At 41.4% G+C, this 26,964-nt stretch overlaps 3 protein-coding genes across 5 annotated transcripts; 2 read left to right on the plus strand and 1 right to left on the minus strand.

Annotated features, from left to right (window-relative positions):
* Positions 1–5,117: 5,117 nt before the first annotated feature.
* LOC129838095 (gap junction alpha-9 protein-like) lies at positions 5,118–6,988 on the plus strand. Its single transcript, XM_055904813.1, has one exon. It carries the CDS (start codon positions 5,118–5,120, stop codon positions 6,564–6,566), a length of 1,449 nt encoding a protein of 482 aa, XP_055760788.1. The 3' UTR covers positions 6,567–6,988.
* Positions 6,989–7,485: 497 nt separating this feature from the next.
* On the minus strand, positions 7,486–10,200 carry LOC129838098 (c-Myc-binding protein-like). Of its 3 annotated transcripts, none has more exons than XM_055904815.1 (5): positions 10,071–10,200; positions 8,498–8,570; positions 8,360–8,408; positions 7,922–8,051; positions 7,486–7,811 (listed from the first exon to the last, which is right to left on the minus strand). In XM_055904815.1, exons 1-5 carry the CDS (start codon positions 10,083–10,085, stop codon positions 7,767–7,769), a joined length of 312 nt encoding a protein of 103 aa, XP_055760790.1. In that variant the 5' UTR covers positions 10,086–10,200; the 3' UTR covers positions 7,486–7,766. The 3 variants fall into 3 exon arrangements, with proteins under 3 accessions (XP_055760790.1, XP_055760793.1, XP_055760791.1); XM_055904818.1 differs by lacking the exon at positions 10,071–10,200 and adding an exon at positions 9,582–9,606; XM_055904816.1 differs by lacking the exon at positions 10,071–10,200 and adding an exon at positions 9,113–9,411.
* A 584-nt stretch (positions 10,201–10,784) lies between these two features.
* Positions 10,785–23,142, plus strand: LOC129838097 (ras-related GTP-binding protein C). Its single transcript, XM_055904814.1, has 7 exons — positions 10,785–11,211; positions 12,920–13,123; positions 16,397–16,596; positions 18,239–18,353; positions 21,015–21,157; positions 21,413–21,561; positions 21,996–23,142. The coding sequence occupies exons 1-7, from the start codon at positions 11,029–11,031 to the stop codon at positions 22,145–22,147; spliced, it is 1,146 nt and encodes a 381-aa protein (XP_055760789.1). The 5' UTR covers positions 10,785–11,028; the 3' UTR covers positions 22,148–23,142.
* Positions 23,143–26,964: the final 3,822 nt, after the last annotated feature.

Raw genomic sequence — 26,964 nt, forward strand, 5'->3', positions numbered from 1 at the left:
TTTCCCCACAAAAGGGCTTAATTACAAATGTAAATACTCCTGTCTCATCAGCTTTCCGGGTGGCTGGTATCAGACAATCCCGTAGGTGAAGAAGCCGGATGAGGGGTCCGAGGCTGGCGTGGTTACAAGTGGTCTGCGGTTGTGAGGCTGGTTGGACGTAATGCCAAATTCTCTAAAGCGAAGTTGAGGCGGCTTATTTCAGAGAAATTAACATCAAATTCTCTGGCAACAGCTTGCTGTCAGCATGCCAAAACTTGAGACATCTGTGGCATTGTGTTGTGTGACAAAACTGCAAATTTTAGAGCTGCCTTTTATTGTCCCCAGCACAAGGTGCACCTCATGCTGTTTAATCAGTTTCTTGATATGCCACACCTGTCAGGTGGATGGATTATCTTGGCAAAGGTAAAATGCTCACAAACAAGGATGTAAAAAAAAAAAAGTGTGCACAAAATGTGAGAGAAATAAGCTTTTTGTGCGTACGAAAAAGTTGAAATCTTTTATTTCAGCTTATGAAAGATGGGACCAACACTTTACATGTTGCATTTATATTTTTGTTCATTATAGTTACATTTTGTAAATTTAGTGTACAGGAATTTGATTATTAGTAATAGAATATAAACCTTGTATCGAGTACTCACGCCCATCCCTAATAGACATCAATTGCACATCACACAGATTGGCCAACTCCAATTGGTGTTAGTCTACGAGTTGATAGACAAAATAACAGACCTACTGTAGGCCAACATGTAACTGCACTGTGCCTTGACCAAAGTCGATTATCAAAATCTCATCGACATCCATTCCTTTGGAAATAATGATAGTATGATCTGGTTAAAGGAACACCACAAAGAAAGTTGTGTTTTTTGATCATGACATGAGACTATATGTAGGCTAATACGTACAATGATCATAACTGCATTTCAATTTGTAACTGCTTCATAAACACTGTTTTGTAACTGTTTTCGGGTTGAGTTACAGGACCCAGATTATGCCAACTCCTGGACAAAAAAAACTGATTGCAAGTTTTGAATAAGCAGTTGAAGTCGGAAGTTTACATACACCTTAACCAAATAGATTTAAACTCAGTTTTCACAATTCCTGACATTTCATCCTAGTAAAAATTCCCTGTCTTAGGTCAGGAAATTTAGATCACCACTTTATTTTAAGAATGTGAAATGTCAGAATAATAGTAGAGAGAATGATTTATTTCAGCTTTTAATTCTTTCATCACATTCCTAGTAGGTCGGAAGTTTACATACACTCAATTAGTATTTGGTAGCGTTTCCTTTAAATTGTTTAACTTGGGTCAAACGTTTTAGGTAGCCTTCCACAAGCTTCCCACAATAAGTTGGGTGAATTTTGGCCCATTCCTCCTAACAGAGCTGGTGTAACTGAGTCAGGTTTGTAGGCCTCCTTGCTCGCACACGCATTTTCAGTTCTGCCCACACATTTTCTATATGATTGAGGTCAGGACTTTGTTGTCCTTAAGCCATTTTGCCACAACTTAGGAAGTATGCTTGGTGTCATTGTCCATTTGGAAGACCCATTTGCGACCAAGCTTTAACTTCCTGACTGATGAACTTGTTGCTTCAAAATATCCACATAATTTTCCTTCCTCATAATGCCATCAATTTTGTGACGTGCCCCAGTCCCTCTTGCAGCAAAGCACCCCCACAACATGATGCCACCCGATGTCACAGGAAGGCCAAAAAGATCATCAAGGACAACAACCACCCGAGCCACTGCCTGTTCACCCCGCTATCATCCAGAAGGCGAGGTCAGTACAGGTGCATCAAAGCGGGGACCGAGAGACTGAAAAACAGCTTCTATCTCAAGGCCATCACACTGTTAAACAGCCACCACTAACATTGAGTGGCTGCTGCCAACATACTGACTCAACTCTAGCCACTTTAATAATGGAAAAATTTATGTAATCAATTTTTCACTAGCCACTTTATATAATGCTTACATACCCTACATTGCTCATCTCATATGTATATACTGTACTCTATACCATCTACTGCATCTTGCCTATGCTGTTTGGGCATCACTCATATATTTTGATGTACATATTCGTATTCATTCCTTTACACTTGTGTGTATAAGGTAGTTGTTGTGAAATTGTTAGGTTATACTACTTGTTAGATATTACTGCATGGTCGGAACTAGAAGCACAAGCATTTCGCTACAGTCGCATTAACATCTGCTAACCATGTGTATGTGACAAATAAATTAGATTTGATGATGCTGCCACCCCCGTGCTTCACGGTTGGAATGGTGTTCTTCGGCTTGCAAGCATCCCCCCCTTTTCCTCCAAACATAACAATAATTATGGCCAAAAGTTTTATTTTTGTTTCATCAGACCAGAGGACATTTCTCCAAAAAGTACGATCTTTGTCCCCATGTGCAGTTGCAAACCGTAGTCTGGCTTTTTTATGGCGGTTTTGGAACAGTGGCTTCTTCCTTGCTGAGTGGCCTTTCAGGTTATGTCGATATATGACTCGTTTTACTGTGGATAGATACTTTTTAACCTGTTTCCTCCAGCATCTTCACAAAGTCCTTTGCTGTTGTTCTGGGATTTATTTGCACTTTTCGCACCAATGTATGTTCATATCTAGGAGACAGAACACGTCTCCTTCTTGAGTGGTATGATGACTGCGTGGTCCCATGGTGTTTATACTTGCGTACTATTGTTTGTACAGATGAACGTGGTACCTTCAGGCCTTTGGAAATTACTCCCAATGATGAACCAGACTTGTGGAGGTCTACAATGTTTTTTCTGAGGTCTTGGCTGATTTCTTTGATTTTCCCATGATGTCAAGCAAAGAGGCACTGAGTTTGAAGGTAGGCCTTGAAATACATCCACAGGTACACCTCCAATTGACTCAAATTATGTCAATTAGCCTATCAGAAGCTTCTAAAGCCATGACATCATTTTCTGGAATTTCCCAAACTGTTTAAAGGCACAGTCAACTTAGTGTATGTAAACTTCTGACCCACTGGAATTGTGATACAGTGAATTATAAGTGAAATAATCTGTCTGTAAACAATTGTTGAAAAAATTACTTGTGTCATGCACAAAGTAGATGTCCTAACTGACTTGCCAAAACTATAGTTTGTTAACAAGAAGTTTGTGGAGTGGTTGGAACACTTAGGTTGGAGTCACTAAAACTCGTTTATGTAAATTTCCGACTTCAACTGTACCCTTAACATCTGTGATAATTAGGTTTGAGCTCATTTCGAAATTGAGGCAGTCAATTTAGAAGTAAACTGAAATTCCAATTGAATAATTGAAAAAGGGAATCTATTTTCTGAAAAGGAGAAGCTATTTGTCAGAAGTTGTAAAATGTTTGGATTTTTAAATTCATATCACTTCCTGAATTGACTGACTTCAATTGCCACAAGCCAGAGTAATTGATTTCTTGTAAATGGATAAAAATATTGTCAACTGCCAGAGACAACTTAATTACAGAGGGGAAGCACCAGAGTATGAAATCGGACATGACCCATTGATTGCATTACAAGAGTAAAAAAAAACGATAGATCTGAAAGAGTTGTGGCGCAGTGTGTCATAGCGTTATGTTGTTTGGGGGATACCAGAACCAGTAACTGATTTCAAAAGAAACTCCCATCACATTGCCTATTTTTACTATGATCACCAAACATCTCTCATGGGGGCTATGGAGTCTCCAACAACAGCCTATAGAATCTTCAGACGGTAGACAAGAGTGAACCTAATAAGTTAGCCATCTGTCCAGTACAACAACTTTCCATGCTTCGCTCTTAGATCCCTGGCTATGCATTCAAGCCATACTAGACTGTTCAAATTTAAGTTCAGCTAGTCCTTTAGGAGAAGCCAAATATATTTTTAACAAAGTAATTTTTTGGGACTAATTCCACTGTTTCTTTTTAATTAAGGACATATTACTTAACTAACCTATAACCCCGAATCAATAAATGGCAAGCATGAATAGGCTGAAACAATTGCTGTGTGGCTATGATTTATCTTGTACTGTATTGGTAGAACTCTGATTATTGATTTTATCATCTCGCTGACTGACCAGAATCTGGCACTGGCAGCTGTCTCAACTGTTCAGTCGTACGTAGTGTACTGTCCCTATTGCTGACACTGGCAACCCTGGTAACATTCGGGTCACAGAGGTTCAGGTGATGCGCATCGACAGATGTGGAGAGGGCACAAACGATTTTTTTTTAAAGCTTTTGTGGCCTTATCGCGGCTGGATGACCCGCAGGGATTTAAATCACCGGCAGTCTGTCCATGCTGCTGCAAGGTAAATGGAAATGACTCTCATTGATTTCTCTCATTGTTTATAAGTTAAATCACAGAGGGTAATGTCTTTATTTTTGGTAAAACAGGACTACTGAACGGAGCAAGAGGAAAATAATAAACATGATGCTAACCGACTGCTTGCTTATTCGTACATTTTGATATGCTTTACAAATATGTGATGCTCCATATTCATGATAAATTTAAAATCTGTCTTCGATGTACATTTCCCTTTTTTTCTGATAAAGGTAGGTTGCAATTCATTTTTTGTATGTCAATGACTTAACCATGTTTAGTTTTAATTATATTTATTGATATGAAAGGACTGATGCATTATTTTAATTGGTAAAGCAACCTTTGTGGGATTAAAATAGTCTGCGGAATATATTTTTCAAAGAGTATTTGTTCATGAAATAAAGATTTTAAAACACACTGCATAGAAAATAACATTTACATTTAGTTTAAGATGTATTGTTGAAAATACTAATGTCAGGAATTTATTTGCTAATTGTTAAACACCAAATTGAGGCTTGAAAGTTGCCTGTATGGTTTATATATAGATATTAATATGAATAAATATTTCGCAACAAAAAATCCTTGGTTTTAGGTAAACCCTAAATGCTTTTGCTCATTATTGGGGAGGAATGTCCCTTTATGTCCAATTAGAATTTCTGAGCAAGATTTCTGTCCACTGAGGGGCCTTAGGCTCAAGAGCCATCCCAAAAGGCAAAAGTTCCATATATCCTCTTTAACATGATAAAATTGCCTCCATCCTCTCTCCGCCCCTGCCTTGCCTCCTACTGACAGACACAACGATGCCCGTGTAAAGATGGGGGATTGGAATTTCCTAGGGGGGATATTGGAGGAGGTGCATATCCACTCCACTATGGTGGGAAAGATCTGGCTCACCATCCTATTCATCTTCCGCATGCTGGTGTTGGGTGTGGCAGCCGAGGACGTGTGGAACGATGAGCAGGCCGATTTCATCTGCAATACGGAGCAGCCCGGGTGCCGGAACGTCTGCTACGACCTGGCTTTCCCCATCTCACTCATCCGCTTCTGGGTCCTTCAGGTCATCTTTGTCTCATCGCCCTCGCTGGTGTACATGGGCCATGCTCTCTACCGCCTACGAGCCCTGGAGAAGGAGCGGCAGAAAAAGAAGGTCCTGCTGCGTCGCGAGCTGGAGCTGGTGGACGTGGAGATGGTGGCGGCTCGGAAAACGATTGAGCGAGAGGTGAGGCAGCTGGAGCAAGGCAAGCTCAACAAGGCTCCGCTGTCGGGGTCCCTGCTGCGCACCTACGTGGCCCACATCATTACCCGCTCCGCCGTGGAGGTAGGCTTTATAACGGGCCAGTACATCCTCTATGGCTTCCAGCTCTCCCCTCTCTTCAAGTGCGAGCGTGAGCCTTGCCCCAACGCGGTGGACTGCTTCGTCTCACGGCCCACAGAGAAGAGTGTCTTCATGGTCTTTATGCAATGCATCGCTGTAGTCTCCCTTTTCCTAAACATCTTGGAGATCATGCACCTGGGCTACAAGAAGGTCAAGAAGGGCATCCTGGACTACTATCCACACTTGCAAGACGAGCTTGACGACTTCTACTCAAGCAAAGCCAAGAAAGACTCCGTGGTGCATCAGACATGCATTGCTTCCTCCGGCTGCAAGCCCACCATGGCCTCCGCGCCCAGTGGCTACAACCTCCTACTGGAGCGGGCCCAGGACGGTCACACCTACCCCTCCCTTATCAACCCATCTGCCTTCCTCCCTGTTCAGGGTGAACTGGCTGGTAAACAGAGTGTGGAAGAACTCAAAAATGCTGCACATAGCCTGACGGAGCACAACTCCAACTCCAATAACACCAGCAGTGACAGCCGCTCACCTCCCTGCGACTCAGTGACCCCGCCAAAGCAGGAGGAGCCAGAGGAGTCTGCAGACTCTCCCATGCGCCCAAGGAACGCATCTCACGCTTCCTCCTGCCCAACATTGCTAGTAGGTGCCGGAAGGAAAACATGGAGGGTCAACGCTCCCTCAAATTGTTCCACAGTGGTGGAGGGCAAAGGCTCAGACACAGATTCTCATGGGGGTGCTAAGGCCAGTGGTGGGTACCAAGCCCGGACTGCATCGAAATCAGAACCCAAAATGCATTCCTCCACCCCAGACTCACTGGAGGACTCAAGTTCAGGGTCACAGCATAGTCCGAGACCACCCTCTTCCAATCGCCGACCATCATCCACAAGCAACGCAAGCAGTAGGCGAGCCCCCACAGATTTACAAGTTTGAATGCTAAGAGTAAAACCTAATATTTTGTCCCTCAGACAAGAAAACTTCAGTTCAAACAAGATCAAAAGAACATGACACGAGTTGTGACATTGTGCGAACTGCTTTGGAGGTGGATCTGTTGCAGTAGTCCAGTAAAATGTATAGCTGTCTTATAAGATGGCACCTCTTTGTTTCTGTACTGTTGATCTCTACGTGGTAGTTTATTTTTGTATTCACCAGCTTCAAAGCCTCTGTCATACTTTGTGATGACGTAAGACATCGATCAAACATTGGGTGTGGGGATTTGCTATTGGGAATATTGACCTGCTTTTGAAAGTGTTGCAACTAAGACAGGAAAAACAACAGTATAGATCACACAGCAGTGACACCGTTGAATGCTTTCTGTGTGTTTCGGTCCATTTTAAACACCATTGTTTAGAGAGAAACCATGAAAATGTCTTAGTGCTAGAACTATGGCTGCGTTTAGACAGGCAGTCCAATTCAGAATTTTGATTCATTAAATTGGTCTTTTGAACAATCAAATCAGCTCTGAAAAAGATCTGATTGGTCAAAAGACCAATTAGTGGGAAAATATCAGAATTAGGTTGCCTGTCAAACTCAGCCAAACAGCTTATTGACCACTGAAAATAGAGTATGTAGTCTAAATAATGTATATTGCATAAAAGCTTCTATCTAGATTTTTATTTTGCATTAACTATGTCCATACTATCATCGTAAAACCATGTATGATGGTTACAATGGCCCTCCACGTTCTTTTAGGCACAGCTTTTCTGTTAAGGGTTGTGGGGTATTCCAGTTTCTTATGCATTTCAAGTAAATGCCAGCAGAGCCTCTGTGCACACAGTACAAAAGTGATATCATGATGTAAGATTTCTATATTGTAACAAATATGTGAACGTGATTAAAAAGAAAAAGACCATTATGTTACCGTTTGTTTACTCGAGACAAAGCATTGGTACGCAGTAGGCTGAAGTACACTGAACACAGAAAAAGGGGGTTCGCTTTTATGAGAGGGAGGAGACAATCATAAGGGATAACAACTATTATATTTCAAATATACAAAATAAGTTAAATATTTAAACAGAGTATAAAGAAAATAAAAAACAGGTGTATAAACTCCTTGCCTCCCATTGCTGGTTTCGACTTGCCATAGAAATTGTAGTTTCTAACAAAATGACTTCAATAAAGCCGAGTCACTTTTTATTCGGCAGCTCCATCTTCTTGCGTAGGCTCATAGCGTTGAAGCTAAGGAAATGTGTAAAAAGAGGTTAGAGTAATTCATTAGTTATGAAAAGTTCAAGTCTACCATGTATAGATCAACATACTCAATGAAAAATAATCATAGGCAGGCCTACCCTGTTCTTGAGGTCTTTGTTCTCCTCGGCCAGCAGCTCACACCTCTGCCTCATGTCTCTTAGCTCCTGCTGGAGTGCCTCAGTGTCTGCAGACTCCTGGCCAGCCACACCCAAGTGCTGCTTGAGGAAACTGGATCTTGTTAAAGAAATTACAGTGTGCTGAGGAGGAATTAAATTCATTCTCAACCTCGTTGTCATTGAAAATGTGTTATTTTAATATTTTTGAAAAGCATCCCATCACGATCTGTGCCAGTCTACACTTGTTCTGTCTGACTGAGCAATTCAGGTCGCTAGATACTAAAGGCAACAGAAAGGTCAGATTCTGAATGGGGGGGGGGGGGGGGGGGGGTCTCTGTTTCATCACCTTCCAAAAACATAGTTATGCATGTCTACATTATGTAGGAAATATTCATTACAAAAACATTTTTTAAAGGATACTCAAGTGCATTGTTGGGTTTCTCCGTCTCTTCATACAATGCCACCAGCACTGCAATAAGGCACAAGCCGTTTTTGTAATTTGCATAGGTCAAATAAAATTAACTATTAAAGTTAATGAAATATTCTAAATAAACACACCACTGGTGAGGCTGTCAAGGACACCAGCCTTCTCCAGGTATCTCCGAAACTGCTCTCGTTTGGACTCTGAAGCCTGTGGACACATTGGGATTAAGACAAATGATACTCCCAATTTATTCAGGGTTCAGTAACTAGCTTGTTTCCATGATGCTGCTGGATGTTTGCTGGCACCATTTTGCCAAAGAAAGGGAAGGAACAAGGCCCTGTGCATTCAGACCTCCCTTGATGTAATAATCACTGCTAATAATACATAATTGACAGGTGGAAGCAAGGGCTCCACACCTGTCCAGTCATGGCTTTCACCTGTCCAGTCATTTCTAATCAATGATTCCATCAAGGAATCTATATCTTAATGGAACTAGAACGATTGCAAAAAAGATTATAGCCTTCCTTATTGTATTGAGAAAAACAACTCATCCAAATTGAGTATTGTACCTTGGTAATAAACGAACTAGCTACAGGTTTAGCTAGCCAGCCAGTAACGGACTAAACTCCATGGTTAAGTTGGTTTCTGATTAACTTCACCTGAGTGTAGCCGAGGACAGGCTCTGTGGAAACTAGCTCAGACTACAGCGATTCGCCCAACGTCAATACTTTAAATTATAAAACTTGTACCCATGTTTGCATGCCTTTGTTTGCTGAAATCCATACTTTTCAATAGACGTTAATCAAATACAACCAATTTTCTCACTGCTCTAAGATGGCAACTAATCGCAAATGCGCATGTGCCAATTGAATATCAACAAGGAAACAGTCGGTGGCGGTATCAATATGAAGATAAGCTAATACTGCTTCGTCAATAGAAAAACCCGTCACAAGGTAAACGACTTCATGGAGATGTCGGCTAGAAAAGCGCATGCGTAGAAACACGTCATCGGGTCGTCTCGCGCTGAGCTGCGCATGTGCAAATCGTCAAACCAAAGTACTCCTTCGATATAAAATTGTTTTTGACAAATTCAAAACGTGTCAGTTTGTCACTAATGAAATTGGAGTAATAACATGTTCAACTACTTAAGACATTGGCTCGAATCTAGGTTGTGCCTTCAGATTTAAAAAATGACCTACTAAGGAAAATATTTTTTACTTCTCTCATTGACTTCTCAAACCCCGGCTGGTCTGTTTCGCAAGCTTTCTCGGAAGTCTCGCGATGTTGCACCTCGGTTTGGAAACTGACTATACCTGTGGTATTAGATTCGTTTATTGAAAAAGTATGATTTCAGCAAATAAAGGGCACGCAACTACAAAGGACAAACATAGGTACAATGTGGGCGTTTCATAATTTACATTTTTTTAAGTAATTGACCTTGAGCGAATCGATGTAGTTGGGACTACATTACACAAAGCCTAAGCCTGGTCTCGGCTCCACTCAGTTGAAGTTCATCAGAAAATTCCTTCACCATAGTTGGCTCCTCTACCTATCCAGCTAACTAGCTAATGTGTAACGCGCTAAATTAGCTCGCTAACGCGTTATAACGTTATCTGGTAAAACTTTAAGCTCTCCTGGTTGTGGAAACCATGCCATTTTTCTATTGTTACTCACGCCAATGTAAAACATGATATGTAGTCCACTTACTCTGTAGTGTGCCATTATGAAATTAACGTTAAACCTTGGCTTTACTGCTAACTGACGTTCTTACGACTCTCACCGCCTGCAGCAAGTTTCCTTGGTAGCCTTGAAGTCAATACAAGCACGCTCGTGCTTAGAGCATGCGCAGTATAGTTTATTGAAATACTTTCTGTACGGTCTTTTTCTGCCCTCTGCTGGTGATTTTGTAGGCTTCACACAGACAGTTTTACACTTTATATTTTAATTGATGGAAAACAATACTGGAATGACATTGATTGTATAATTTTACTATGAATCACAGGGATACATTCCATCGTGAGTTGACCCCCCCCCCAGTCAAAACTAAATAAATCAATCAAAACTATACATTTCCAGCCAAAATAACTCCAGCTGAAAGATCACAAAATAAGTATGTGCCCTAGCAGAGATACTGTATATAATGACAAGATGCTCTTATCTCCGCACTAACCATCGGGAAGGCATACGGTCTACTTATCGGTCTCATTTGAGGCATAAATTAATAAATTCGGGCTGCTTTTCGCTGTATTCCCGCAGGGACAGATTTTGACGGGAGTGGACCCTCTCGCTTCGTTTCGTCCTCTTTGGCACTAGTCTACTTGGTCAGCTGACTACAAAACATCTGACAAGGGAAGAACCAGTCTCGACAGATTGACACCCTGGTTAACCAACTACTATTCGCATCCTATATATATCGTCCAATTAGATTCGGAGGTTGGTTGAAGAGCAGGGTTTTCGGCGAAAGGGAAACATAGGGTACCAGAAAATCTAAAGGAGAATATTACAACACACTCTGGATTTGCAAGTAACATTGGCATTTTTGATGCATTTAAACTGTATTTTACGTTTTATCGGCGGTGTAGAAGGATTTGTCGGTAAAAGCAGGACTGCGTAAAACTAATAGGGTGCGGGGGGGATTGGGGGAAGCGAGCGTCGTCGGGTCAAAATGTCGATTCAGTACGAAGTGGAACCGCTGGCAGACAGCTACGGGGTAGCGGACTCGTTTCCCAAAGATTTTGGCTATGGAGAAGAGGAGGCCGACATCGAGGATAGCCCAACTCCATCTGACAGCAAACCTAGAATTCTGTTGATGGGTTTGCGAAGAAGTGGCAAGTCGTCAATACAGAAGGTAGGAACGATCTCGGCGGACATGATTCATCTGTCTTTACATAACGCCTTATTTTTGTTCAATCAGCAACTATAGCTATCATTGCCAGTTATTGAGATGGCTTGCTAACATTGCCACAACTTCTAAACATTCCTGAGGTTAATATAGTAACATGCATGCACTCTGAACGTCAGACCGTACTTCTATGTCAAAGACCAGTTGTCATCCTGGTCTGGATAGCAAGTTACTGCTACATGACAAGCAAGCAAACACGTTAGTATAGCTAGCATCTACAGACATGGTCTGTTTTAAAAACTCCATGGTGTTGCATTCTTTCTAGGCAGTGGTGTAAACATATTTGGTTTCTAAAGTAGTTTTTTGTGGTATCTGTACTTTACTATTTATATTTGGGTTACTTTTACTACATTCCTAAAAAACATTAATGTACTTTTTACTCTATACATTTTCCCTGACACCCAAAAGTACTCGTTACATTTTGCATGGCTAACAGGACAGGAAAATGGTCCAATTCACGCACTTACCAAGTGAACATCCCTGGTCACCCCTTATTGCATCTGATCTGGCGGACTCACTAAACACAAATGCTTCGTTTGTAAATGTTGTCTGAGTGTTGGCATGTTGTCTGAGTGTTGGCGTGTGTCCCTGGCTATCTGTAAATCAAAAATGGTACAGTCTGGTTTGTTTAATATAGGGAATTTTAAATTATTTTTTACTTTCAATACTTAAGTATATTTTATCAATTACATTTACTTTTTATACATACGTATATTTAAAACAAACATACTTTTTCTCATTGTACTGGGTGACTTTCACTTTTTAACGTTAGTTGAGTAATTTTCTATTAAGATGTCATACTTGAGTAAAATTTATGATAATTGGGTACTTTTCCCACCACTGTTTCTAGGGAGGTTCAGCCAACTATTTCAATTGATGTTAGCTGAACCAACTAGCTAGCTCAGTGGCTAACGAGTGCAAACAATATACAATTAATTCAACCGTATTTATGTAAAAGAAACGTTTGCTAGGTAACTTGTTAATCATTAATCAGGTGAAAGCGTGTTTCTTCCACAGCACTCGTGTGTGTGTGTGCGCGGTGACTGTCTGGCTGTCTAAAATCCCTTCTCTGGCGTTCCAAATCTTGGCAGACACACTCATTCAACATTATATTGCTTAACCACCTCACTCATGACGGGGGAAATGGCAAGACACAGCATCAATAAAACAGTCGCTTTCAAACTAAGGATTGTGTGCCTAATTGAGGTAAATAAGTAATTCTGCTCATAGATTATGCATGTATGAACTACACATTGACACATCCAGCCCAAGGTGGAAGGTTTAAATAAAATTATTTTACTCGTCAAAGTACTGGAGCATGTCTTTTTAACGGCGCCAAACTATTTAATTACATGGCTTATTTGTGTTCTCATATATTTGAATTCATAGACTATAGTTGTGCAGTGCTACACTGTTGTTGAAGGCACATCTAAATCCATGACCCTAAGTGCTAAGCCGAAGAGTACTTTCTTCCCTTTAGCCTCTTGCTAGTCCAGAAACATGTGCTTTGGCTTTTTCCTCTAGTAGTGACCCTAGGTACTTGACGGAATAACAAATTCTAAAAATGGAGTATCTTGGTATTTTGAGAAGGAAGCAGTAGGTCTAGGTGTTGCCATTTTGTCTTAACAGCACTATGTCTAATTTCCTGTTTCAGGTGGTATTCCACAAAATGTCTCCTAACGAGACGTTGTTCCTGGAGAGCACCAACAAGATCTACAAGGACGACATCTCCAGTAGCTCGTTTGTCAACTTCCAGATCTGGGACTTCCCGGGTCAAGTGGACTTCTTCGACCCCACCTTTGACTACGAGATGATCTTCAGAGGCACGGGGGCTTTGATATTCGTCATTGACGCACAGGTGAAAAGATTGAGTGGAAACGTGTATTAAAAACACAATGGTTGACTTACTTACTGACATGTTGAACCATAATTGACTTACTGACATGTTGAACAACATAATTGACAAATGTCTGATCTCCTAGAATTACTAGAAAGGGAAAAAGCCCTTCAGATCACAGCATTTTAACAGAATACTCATGTCATGGGTAATGTCTGAACCTGTTCTATGGTCTTTAAAATAAATGTATTCAAACTGAGTGAACTGTATAGTTTATCAACTTAATTTGTGTTTATAGAGAAGTGGATGGTATAAGCGTATTCTAGATTACTTCTAATCTGCAGCACAGAATAAGCTTCTAATGTTGAAACGTTAAGTGACCCACCACTTCAAAGACAATTGATTGTCACAGACGTTTTCCCAAGACGGTGCACATTTTTATCCTAACTGCTGGAACAAAGGGATCTTAACCGTTATCTAAATCAAAGCTAATTTAATCAGGTAGGCCACAGTTTATCTCAATTTAAGGATCGTGTTGAAAGGAGTTCTCAGGGTCACTACATTTCTATCTTTTCAACAGAATAGGAAATTGAGCGTTTCTCATTGTACTTGTCCAAGTAGTCCCTCCCTGTTTCACTCCGTTCTTCCTTTTGGTGCCTAATGAACTAGGGGTGTGAAAGTTAAAACGTTTAAACGAAATTGGGATCCTTAACGTTAAGAAAAATCCCTAACCGAAAAACAATGTACACTGCTCAAAAAAATAAAGGGAACACCTAAACAACACAATGTAACTCCAAGTCAATCACACTTCTGTGAAATCAAACTGTCCACTTAGGAAGCGACACTGATTGACAATAAATTTCACATGCTGTTGTGCAAATGGTATAGACAAAAGGTGGAAATTATAGGCAATTAGCAAGACACCCCCCAAAACAGGAGTGATTCTGCAGGTGGTGACCACAGACCACTTCTCAGTTCCTAGCCATCCTGGATGAACTGCACTACCTGAGCCACTTGTGTGGGTTGTAGACTCCGTCTCATGCTACCACTTGAGTGAGAGCACCGCCAGCATTCAAAAGTGACCAAAACATCAGCCAGGAAGCATAGGAACTGAGAAGTGGTCTCTGGTCACCACCTGCAGAATCACTCCTGTTTTGGGGGGTGTCTTGCTAACTGCCCGTGCACATGTGCATACTGTGTGTGACTGTGAGAGCAAAGTGTTGCATCCTAGCTTATTCATTGATGGTAGGCCCTGCTTTACTGAAGTTGGGAGACATTGCAAGCTCAGAAATTGAGATACAGCACTCCATTGCGAGAGACCGCTTTTAATTGCTGATAGATAGGCCAAGTGCACGGTTTTGACTGTCTGTCTGTCGGCTGACCTGCCTATATTATGCCCTTCACTCCGTCCCACACTAGCACGCTATGAAAGATGCAAGTGTTTGTATTTTCGGAAGTACGGCAACTAATCAGCCTCCTCCGCTCCAAAAATACTGAATCTTAGGAGTGGATTCGTAGCTGAATCGAATCTTGACACTCAGAAATGGGAGTCGACGTGGAAGGAGTCAAGGAATAAATTATTTTGGAGTCGACTAACCACCACTACGTCATCACGTTAACAGTTCGTAAAAAGGCAAGCGACAGCAGTGAAGTCCTGTATGGCATCACTTTGAGAAGGAAATGCAAACTTTGCATGGTGGAATTGAGGTAGAGTTATATATTTTTTTGTGTTTGTGTTTTTTTTTGCAGTTGAAACGGTAAGAAAAATTGTCCATTTGTCACATCCCTATGACCCGGAACAGGACACCGTGTATTCATTGCTGGTGTTTTTTCTCAACCTTAAAGGAATAATCCACCCTAAACCACTAATTCCTATGATTTTCAGTCTTGAATAACAATATTTTTTGTGAACAAATGTTTAATTTTGTCGTTGCTACCAACCTTACAATGTGAAAATTGTTGTGGAAATCTGCGGCGCAAGTCAACTACAAAACCCACAATGCAATACTCTCTCTGGGCTGGCTAGGTAGCTAGCTAACATGGCTACACAATAATAACAAAGTCAATATCAGCATGTGAAGTAGCTGGCTGTAAAATTGCTTAAATTGTAAATTGCCTAAATTGCCTACTATTTAGCAGTCTCTCACAGAGTTCGCCTCTCCCCAGAGCGAGTACAGAGTACGTTGCTATAGCAATAACGGCCTTTTCCCACATTTCCAATGGGCACACAGGGCGCATTGCAATATAGTACTTGAAGGAGAAACTGACTTGAATAAATTTGGTTCACTGTTTAGATTGAGTACATCTAAGCGAAAAAAAAAAACAGTATATACTTTGTTATGACGATTTAAATGGATGTATTTGTTCTAGACAAGTATGCCCATACCATCTATTGGCTGATTTGGTGATCTGGAGTGCAGGTAGGCCTAATTGTTTTAAAAGCTTTGTGAAATGTCATAGTGTGTTATCCCATATCTCCAGTGACGAGAACCATGTAGCTATGACGCGTTCCTACACGACTTCCTGATTTCAGACGGACAACTTAGAAGTTAAATCACTGGGGGGGAATTGTTATTTTACCCACTGATAGAACATAGGCTTTCACCAAATTGAAAGGAGTTTCATGATTCTTATTTCTGGGGGTGGATTATCCCATTAATGCTGTCAATTATCTGTGAGGTGTAACTAGGTTGTAACGACGTAACGTGTCCTAAGTGTTGTATGTCCGACAAACCTACTGTATAATTTTGCCAGTTTATTTAGATTTTCCAGCTGAGTAAATTTGAGGAAGTGTTTGTACAAGCCACTGTACTGAGGCAGAGTGGCACTCTATATCTCACTAACGTTCAGTATCTCTCAGTGCAGATGCAGAATTCGCAGGGAAATAAATTGGCAGGCTTGCTCAACACGTCATTTTTGCAGTGGGGACTTTGAGATTTTGCAATGTGAAGCATTATGATGGTTATGTTATTCTTCAATGGCTTTAATCTCAAAAGTAGCCTAATTCTCCAGGAATTCTGTCTAACCCCCCCCCCCCCACCACCACCACGGTGACTGTAACAAGTAGGATGTCGGGGATTGCAATTTGGTATAGGGGATTGCGTTATGCATGTTGGATAGTATGGTCATGGAAATGTGCATGCAGGCAGCAAGAAGCATCTAGTCTACTTTTTAGGCACACTTGTACACTACTTTTGTTTTAAGCCACCTTTTCTAAGGCTCTATGTCTCTCTGTTTGTCTCGGTCTGTCTCTGTTTGTGCGTGTGTTCTTCCTTTTCTCTTCTTTCTGCCCAGGATGACTATGTGGAGGCGTTGGGTAGACTCCACCTCACCGTCTCACGGGCCTACAGGGTCAACCCCGAGATTAACTTTGAGGTGTTCATCCACAAAGTGGACGGCCTCTCCGACGACCACAAGATCGAGACCCAGAGAGACATCCACCAGAGAGCCAACGACGACCTGGCAGACGCCAGCCTAGAAAAGCTTCACCTCAGGTAGATCCACAGATACTCACCCTTTAAAAGGGATAGTTCAAAAAAAATCTAACCATCCCTTTAATCCTCCCCTTTTTGAGTTTACAGTATGCCAAGGGAAAAGCATTGAATACCTACAGAAAGAGCAGCTACACTAAATTAATTAGCCTTCTCAGCTTATTGCCTTGCTATTGTGGGTTAGTATTCTATTGTTGTCCTAATTCTCCTTTTCTACTGTTCAAACCAGCAATGACCTCATGGGAGTTCAGTCCATGTGCATTTGACTAAAATGCTAGCAGTTTTAGTATTGGTCAGCCATCTTTTTCGCGCAGCAAGCTAGTCATCTGTGCTGCCAAGTCATTTCTTGTGACCTCTGTCACTTTATTTTCTAGGTTTTGGAATCTGACTGAATCAGATTGCACTTGTGATTCCATATTGATACAGTGAAAATAGCTTCCGGTAGTCTCATATTAGTGTCAGCCTAGCTGTTATAACACGCCTCTCTATTTGCATGAAGAAGGTTGGCCAGTTTATTTAGGCTTGTAAGATTGGGTTCTCAGAAATAACTTGCCTTACACAGCACATGGATGAACGTATTTCCCACAATGTGACTGAGTTGGGGCAATAACATACGAATGACAAGCACACTTGTCAGTGTGTGTGGGCCTGGAACATAGGAGTTTGCTTGTATACTTCCAGAGCATGGTTGTCATGCTCCACCCCGGCCTCTTATCAAACAAACACCACAGCAAGTGTGCATGGTGCAAACTGTCTATGTTAGAGGACCAGAAGGATTCCATGTAGCCTATATATCATGTACCGTTATGCTCATACTGCCTTCAATGTTCGCTATTTTCTCTTTTGAAGTTGAAACTTTAGCCTCAAATTTGAACTCTGCTGAAATGGTTGTTTTCGATAGGGATATCATCACATGTCCTGATGATCATTTCCCAGATACAGACCTAGGGCCTTTATACATTAATGATACTGAGCCTAGCAAGTTGTTTTTTGAACCGACAAACCGGTTCCGACACGCTCTGCAGATTTTCAGTACTTGGTTTTTCAATCGTCTGTCTGCTTTTCCTTTCTTGAGATGTAGGCCTATTTTATGAAAGGTGAGATTGCTGTTGGTGCACGCCAGACAGTTGGATCAATGGTGGATTTATAGTGAAGCTGGGAGGAGGGATGTGTTGTGTTGTGTTCTGTTCTCTGCACTGCAAAGACGTCTCTGTGCGAAGTCTGTAGTCACATCCACTGGCCTCTCTTCTTTAGGACCTTTGGTTCTGTTGGTTAGAACTGCAGTCCTTGAAGTTTCCCAATTTTCTATTTGGAACTATCACTATACTATCACTACTATTATTTATAGAATTCCTTAAAATGTTACGCTACCTTAATGCTTTTAAATACATTGCTAATATTTTTGTTTCTGCAGTTGGACGGTCCCAAATTGTACCATCATGGTCATTTATTAGGCTATAGCTTATCCTTGTGTGTTTTAAAGCTGAGAAATGCTTTCAGTTTCTAATGTTCCCTACTGTTTTGGGACATGATCCAGTCTCACTTTGTGTTTTTACTTGAACTACAGAGCACGAGGAATTAAGTTATCAAATTAGTCCTAACCTGTGCAAACCTATAGCTATCTTCCCTTTTATATATCTTTCAGTTTCTATTTGACAAGTATCTATGACCACTCAATATTCGAGGCCTTCAGTAAAGTGGTCCAGAAGCTTATCCCACAGCTGCCAACACTGGAAAACCTTCTAAACATCTTTATATCTGTAAGTACCAAATTCCCTCTTGATTTAGTTCTTGCTGTTTGATTTGAAGGCATTTTTTTGCATTTCTTTCATTCATTTGACCTGGGTCGGATTCATTAGTGCACACCATAACAAAACATTTTGCAACGGAAACTAATGTTTGTCATTGGACAAGTTCAGCAAGTCCCTCCCTGCTCGTTGGCTGTACCTGTACCAAAACTCTGTTTGTTTTTTCCCCCTGCACTTTTATTTCTATGGCTGATCAAAACGTGTTTCCTCATTGCGCCCTCTTGTCCCTCTGCAGCAATATGTGTGGAACGTCGAGTCGCAATAAAATCCCAGTATCGAACCGCAATACATATAGAATCGTGAGAATTGCAATACATATAGAATCGTGAGAATTGCAATACATATAGAATCGTGAGAATTGGAATACATATAGAATCGTGAGAATTGGAATACATATAGAATCGTGAGAATTGCAATACATATAGAATCGTGAGAATTGCAATACATATCGTATCGGCACCAAAGTATTATGACAATATTGTATCAGGAGTAGGGCTGTTGCGGTGATGGTATTACCGCCACACCGGCAGTCATGAGTCCTGACTGCAGTCAAATTTCACGTGACCGTTGAGTCACGGTAATCTCCTCTTATGCACTGTGGACTTGTGTTGGTAGTACCCAACTCGCTAACTACCATCAGGTCCTAATGGCCTGGTACTCAGGGCTCCATATCCCCTCTAACTAACCATTCTGACATCATTGCAAATACCATCGAAATCACAACAAACACTTTTCATCAAAACGGTATCATGCTCAGATCACTGTGATGATCAATGTGAAGAAAGAAGTCCAACAGCAGGTTGAAACTGAGTGGGAAACATGGTCGTTGTGGATGTTGTTTCAAAGCCTCACACCACGAAGTGGACAGCGCTTTCTAAGGTGATGATTCATTCAAAACACCCATACTATATATCACCCCGAAAACCCCCAGAAATAAAATGATTGCCGTTTTACAATACATAGCCTACCGCATATTACGCATGGGGGGAAAAATGGATTTAAGATGTCTTTGGTACACAATTGGTCTAGCCTATACTCTAGTAATGACCTTGTTTCGTGTGGACTGTATTATTATGCATACTGGATGGACTGGTTACCTTTATGCTACGTTCCAAACTCTCTCTCCGTGAGTCTGGGAGAGAACGTATAGGTCTAGGCGAAGCTGTTGGTTCGTTGATTGTGCAGGGCGGCTTACAGAGTTGGCCTACAATTTATAGTGCATTTGTATAGCCTAGCAATAGGGAATTGTTTTATATTTTCCAAATCAATAGGTTGACTCATAACCTTTTTAGCTACAGAATATCTCACCACTGTGCGTTTCCATTTCTCCTCTCACTCGGTTTCCCATTTAAGCACTGGGTAGCTGCAGTAACAAGGTTGGAGAGCCTGTGGCATACAGAGGCCGCATGCTCCTCAAACAGTGGTTGATGCATGGTGTGAAATAACCAGAGTTGCCGACCCGGCATAATTAAAAAACGGACTGGCGGGAAAGCGGCCTCCATTCGCTATTCAAGTGCATCCCCTGTTCCTGCCCATTTGATAATGGATCATCATGCAACCTATATATGTTTTGATTTCTAAGACATTCTAAGGTTTATATACATTCACCACTAAAGTTGCCAATAACTCTGAATCTACCGTATAAGACCTGTTTCAAATGATCACTTTTACACTCAACATAGCCACTTCATATGCGTACTCACTTTGGAATGGGAAAAATATCCTTTCTGTTTTATTCAACTAAGTTCAATTATATTCTTCTTGGTATTAAATCATATAAAATAATGTTACTGGACTTATAAGCATAACTTGTCTACTAAATGAACAACCCTACAGCCTATGGCATGGCACATAGTCAGATAGCGTACAGTAGACCAATTCATATTCAGTAGACCAACTCATATTCTGTTCTTCTGAAATACTTTTTCTTCATATCATAATGTTTCTTTAGACCTGCATAATATAAATAATGGATTTATTCTGAGGGTGTACATTCAATTGATTTATTAGACTTTTTTTTTTTTAAACGTAGATGTTCCAAAGGCTTCGCATCAGCGGCTTGTATGCGTGCAGGCCTGGAGATGCTAAACATGTTTCTGTTAATTAACGGTCAATTACCGCGGGACCGGAAGTCTTTTGCATGACAATAACCGTCTGACAAAATGTCATAACGGCCACAGCCCTTACCATGAGGTCCCTGGCAATTCCCAGCCCTGCCTTAGCAGAAATGGTCTCTGGTGTGACTCAGTGTGACGTGTCGTCATCATCATCGTCAGCCCTGATGACTCTTTCATGCAATGCTTTTATAGTTGTTGTATAATACCGACCTTCCAGACCATAAAGTCTCTTCAATCCCGGTCAAAATACGTGTATTTGTATTTTGCATTGGTAAATAAATGATATCCTTTTTTTAACTTAGGAGCTCAATAATTCATTTGGTGTGACATGACCTGAAAGATGGCTCTGAGAGATTTCTGCCACGCTACCTTTTAGGAGTACCAAATGACCACTGATGCCGTTTCTCTGCCCCTCCTCCTTCCTATACCTCTCCTCCCTTCCTCCCCTATACCTCTCATCCCCTCATCTCCCTTTATCCCCTCCTTCCGTCCTCAGAACTCGGGCATAGAGAAGGCCTTTCTGTTTGACGTGGTCAGTAAGATCTACATCGCCACAGACAGCAGTCCGGTGGACATGCAGTCTTATGAGCTGTGCTGCGACATGATCGACGTGGTTATAGATGTCTCCTGCATCTATGGGTTCGTCCCCTTTTTAACTGAGTTCCTGTCAGATATGTGTAGTTTACAGCTGTGTGTTTTGTGGTCATTTTTTTGACAACACTTTACTACAAGCTGACAAGTATAAAATCATACTTTTACAGCTTGTTATAAGCATGTATGAGGCATTTAATGTCTTATCATAAAGTTTCATATGTTAGGTCTCTGTATCAAACACGTTTCCAATTTGAATAAGTTCCTTACACTGACTGTTCTATATTGTGTGTGTTATTCCAGTCTGAAGGAGGACGGCAGTGGTAGTGCCTACGACAAGGAGTCCATGGCCATCATCAAGCTGAACAACACCACAGTCCTCTACCTGAAAGAGGTCACCAAGTTCCTGGCGTTGGTCTGCATCCTCCGGGAGGAGAGCTTTGAGCGCAAAGGCAAGCCATCCACCCCGGCATTTCCTCATTACTGCATTGAGCTGTCTCTCAATAGCTGCTTACCCATTATCGTTCAATCCAGTGTGACTTCACTCCCACAAGCGCAAAATGCAGACAGATGTCAATGGAAGAGTGGCACCGTCTTATTTAAGGAAGTAATCATGTCTTGAGTCAATTGAATTTCAAGCTTCTCAGGCGATAGCACTCATTTGAACTGGTTTAGGTATTCTTTGCCATTGTTTTTGTAAATGTTCTTCACACTGGGCGTTATTGGTTTATCTTGATAGGGGTGATACTTTATTCACGTTTTCTTCTTTGTTTCAACAGCACATGACTCATGGAGTAATCGACTGAGTGATATTCAAAGTCTCTCAAGGTCACGGAATTGAAAATAGATTCATACCTTTTTCTTATTGACACGTATCTCTCCCCAGGCTTGATAGACTACAACTTCCACTGTTTCCGGAAGGCCATCCACGAGGTGTTTGAGGTGGGCGTTTCCACACCGTGGACGGGCTCCCAGGCGGCCGGCACGCCCTGCACCAAGGCTGTGACACTCAACGGCACGCCCCGGAGCACTGTCTAAACACAGACAGACCGACGGAGAGATGATAGGAAAGACAGAATGATCTAAAATGAAGACGGGGAGGGATCGTGCGGAGAAGACTAATGGATTGGGGTTTTCAGTAAACCAATCATATCTCTCGCACCCAGATCCTAAAAATCACAGGAAGAGGACTAGAGCTAAAAATTCAAATGAAGACTCAGGGCTGAACCCGAAGCTCAGAGGGTAGGGAGGACTGCGAGCTTACAAAGCTAGGATGGAAGGGAAACTAAATGCAGAGTTACCAGGAACATTCGTAAATTTGTGGGAATACAAGGCATTGTTTTCCGCTGTTCGGCACGAAAACAGCGACATGAAAGTCCAACTGGACTGGTATACACAAGCAAAAGCGTATTTGTCATTTGGGAACTTTCAGTGAGATTAGGCCTCACGTGCTGCAAGTCCCAAGAGCCCTGAGGAAGCTTGGTAATATCGCTGTCTGTTTTAGCTGCTAGTTCATCCATGTGAAGAAGTACTTAAAAAAAAAAAAAAAAAAAAAAAATGAAACCTTGAGTAACCCTCGATAAGGACAAGAAACTGCAAAGGCTGTGTGGGGATCAGTATAGTTGTGTAACCCTGTGCAGACTTATGGGTCGAAGTCTCGAAGAAATGCTTGGTGTTTATCCAAAACGCACATAGTAACACTTTCCCAAGGCCTTACTTAGATTGAGCTTGCCTGTTGCAAACTTTCTCTCACTACTCACTTGCCTGTATGCTGCCCAAGACTTTGCTTCTGGTTTCACTAATTCTGAAGAAAACAGGGTTCCTCAGTGCAAAAGGGATTGTAGTGTCCACTTTTTCTTCTTCTGTTGTGTGTGTGTCTGGAAAAGAGGATAGTTGGTGTTTATGGATTCATGACTGCCCCATCATGGTGATTTGCCAGTGTAGGCCCTATGCTCAAATTTGTTGAAGTGTCATACTGTATAATGCTATGTCATGTTGGAAAACTGAGCTAAAAAATAAAACTGTTACCAGTGGTTTGTTCAGTGATGCTTTGCTGTCTTGCCAAGGCATGACCATGAATAAAATAGTTGGCAAGACGGCACAAACAGATCTAGGACTAGTCTAACTAGGAAAGGTCTCTGATGGGATCTGTACATTCCAGTTGTGTGGCATAAAGCGACATATCATTTTAATGATGGTTATGATAAACAGAATGGTGGCAATGAAATGCCGGTCACCACTTCTTCAAACCTTGCCTTAAGTGATTAGTCGATTCATTCACTCATTCCCCATCGCGCCGTCTGGCGCATATAGGACAGAAACAACGACTTTGGAAATCTTCTCCACTGTGCTTTAGCTCTACTGATGTTGGTCAGCATTTCGGTGTCTGTTAGGTCAGTCTCAGAGTCACAAGGAGTTGGGCCATTGCTTCTTGTTTGTCTGAGGAGGTTGGGGTTTACTGCATTAGGCCAACAGATGTGGAGTGTCCTTCGCAGACAAGTTGTGTGGAAGGTGAATTGTTTGTTCAGGTCCAGTTCAGTCACTTTCCAGCACTCTGTACTATATAGAATTGGTCTTTGTGCTGTTATCTTCACTTACAAATTTGTTGGAACTTTGTGAAGGTTTCACTTTAGCTGAGGGTTCTGTGCAAGGACTTTGTCAGTTTTATCACAGCAATCCACACGCAAAACAAGAGCCGCAGCATGGAGCCAATAGGAAAACCCATTCCAAGCATGTATGCAATAATGTGTCGTCAAGCTAAATGATTCTCAACATAACATTGCTCATTGTATTTCACTGTGGGTAAGGGAGACCAGGTCTAACAATGAAAAAATGACCAAATTGCGTTATTCTGACCTGAATGCAAGAAGGGTTTTTTTTTCCCCTGTTTGTTTTGTTCAATAGATTTTTGCAAATAGTAGACATTTGGGACTATAGTAAAACCACTTGTCAGTTCTGCCAAAGGTTTTATCATTCACATGAAATAAACACTTGCACATCAAAAGCAAACGTTTCTGGTTTTACTTAATGTTTTAGGACATTAGGTACACTATCGTTCAAAAGTTTGGGATCACTTAGAAATGTCCTTGTTTTTGAAAGAAAAGTAACTTTTTTTTGTCCATTTAAACCACATCAAATTGATCAGAAATACAGTGTAGACATTGTTAATGTTGTAATTGACTATTGTGGCTGGAAAGGGTAGATTTCTTTTAATTAAAAAAAAATGTTTTTTTAATGGAATATCTACGTAGGAGTAGAGACCCATTTATCAGCAACCATCACTCCTGTGTTCCAATTGTATGTTGTGGTAGCCTTTTAAAATTATAAACTTGGATTTGCTAATTGATCATTAGAAAACCCTTTTGCAATTATGTTAGCACAGCTAAGAACTGTTATGCTGATTTTAAAGAAGTAATAAAACTGGCCTTTAGAATAGTTGAGTATTTGGAGCATCAGCATTTGTGGGTTCGATTACAGGCTCAAAATGGCCAGAAACAAAGAACTTTCTTCTGAAACTCGTCAGTCTATTCTTGTTCTGAGAAATGAAGGCTATTCCGTGCGAGAAATTGACAAGAAACTGAAGATCTCGTACAACGCTGTGTACTACTCCCTTCACAGAACAGTGCAAACTGGCTCTAACCAGAATAGAAAGAGAAATGGGAGGTCCCAGTGCACAACTGAGCAAGAGGTCAAGTACATTAGTGTCTCGTTTGAAAAACAGACGACCTCACAAGTCCTCAATTGGCAGCTTCAATAAATAGTACCCGCAAAACACCAGTCTCAACGTCAACAGTGAAGAGGTGACACCGGGATGCTGGCCTTTTACGCAGAGTTGCAAAGAAAAAGCCATATCTCAGATTGGCAAATAAAAGATTAAGATGGGCCAAAGAACGCAGACACTGAACAGAGGAAGATTGGAAAAAACATGTTATGGGCAGACGAAGTTTGAGGTGTTCAGATCACAAATAAGAACATTTGTGAGATGCAGAAAAAATGAAAAGATGCTGGAGGAGTGCTTGACCCCATCTGTCAAGCATGGTGGAGGCAATGTGATGGTCTGGGGGTGCTTTGATGGTGGTAAAGTAGGAGATTTATACAGGTTAAAAGGGATCTTGAAGAAGGAAGGCTATCACTCCATTTTGCAACGCCATGCCATATCCTGTGGACGGAGCTTATATTGGAGACAATTTCCTCCTACAACAGGACAATGACCCAAAGCACAGCTCCAAACTATGCAAGAACTATTTATGGAAGAAGCAGTCAGGTGGTGTTCTGTCTATAATAGAGTGGCCAGCACAGTCACCGGATCTCAACCCTATTGAGCTGTTGTGGGAGCAGCTTGACTGTATGGTACGTAGGAAGTGCCAATCCAACTTGACTAGGGCACAATGATGTATCATGAAATCTGGTGCAGTATCATAGGCTCATGTGCCGGCTTGCCAAATCTCCAGGCTCTTTCGACACACCTGGAAATGAACGCTAGATGGTGCCAAGTGACTGTTCAAATTTTTTTCATTGTGTATTGCAATTCACAGTTTGCCAAACTTCCTGAATAATTTCACTATGCATTTCAGGGATGACTACATTGGCTATGATCGACTCGATGCAAATGTTTTGAACCCTAGCCACAGCCACAGGGATCGAACCAGAAACACTTGAAGGAGAGATGACTGAGAGCGGTCTCAACGGGTTCGCTGTGGAACAACTTGCTCCGAACCGAGAGAGATGGAGAACAATGGCCTTCGTCAATGGCCTATGCTGAAGGTAAAGTATATAAATCCGACAACCACGTTTTTCAAAAAACACCACCATAACATGCCTAAAAACATCTGTGTTTGATGTGTATACTTTCCATATGTAATAACATAGGCTAATCAAATCGTAGGCTAAACACATAGGCCTACATTTTCAACAATGCTATTATTTGAAACCTTAGCCCAGAAATGGCGCATTTTGTTGAGTTTGCTGTGGTTCAACATTGTGTGGTCTTTTTAATAAATGTACCAAACCAGAAACCCCCACTGGTTTACTGTGTACAAATATCAGTTGAATGGCTCCACTACGAAAGTGCCTTGCCAGTTAAAATAAGCCTCACAGCCACTGACGACCCATTATGTGCAGAGGTAGGCGAGGCAACCAAACACCCTTTCCCCACAATTTAGATGCAATAATACACTGACAGCTTTTTTATCCACTTCATTAAGCCTCTAATTTCTTATAAAAATCCTGCATTAATTTTGGCGACGGCTTCCCCGCGGTTCTTTAAACTCTCCTCCAACCTTCCCGCGTTGGTTTGATGGCTCCTCAAATAGGCTCTAATTTAAGATAAATAATGCATTCCCACTGTAGTAACAATGCCAAGGACTCTAAAATGTCACTGTGACATACTGGAATCATACATTAACAATCAAAATATAAGGTCTCTCAAACCCTACATCCCAAACCATTCTGCCACCTCTGGTCTCTTGGCCATCCCACCCCTACGGAAGGGCAGGTCCCGCTCAGTTAAAGCTCTTTTCTGTCCTGGCACCACAATGGTGGAACCAGCTTTTCCCTGAAGGTAGGACAGCAGAGTCCCTACCCATCTTCAGAAAACATCTGAAACCCTCTATTCAAAGCGTGTCCTAAAGAATCCCACAACACCCCCTGACTTTGCTGATAGCAATCTTATTGAGGAAAAATGTACTTACTATGACTGAGATATGTGGTTGTTCCACCTAGCTCTCTTAATATGAATGCACTAACTGTAAGTCACTCTGGATAAGAGGGTCTGCTAAATTACTAAAATGTAAATGTCTCAAATTGTAGACGAATCACATTCTCTGATAGGCCGCCTGTCAGCCAGATGTTATGTG

The sequence above is a fragment of the Salvelinus fontinalis genome, chromosome 38 (genome assembly GCF_029448725.1).
Source record: "Salvelinus fontinalis isolate EN_2023a chromosome 38, ASM2944872v1, whole genome shotgun sequence".
In the NCBI taxonomy this organism is placed as follows: domain Eukaryota; kingdom Metazoa; phylum Chordata; class Actinopteri; order Salmoniformes; family Salmonidae; genus Salvelinus; species Salvelinus fontinalis.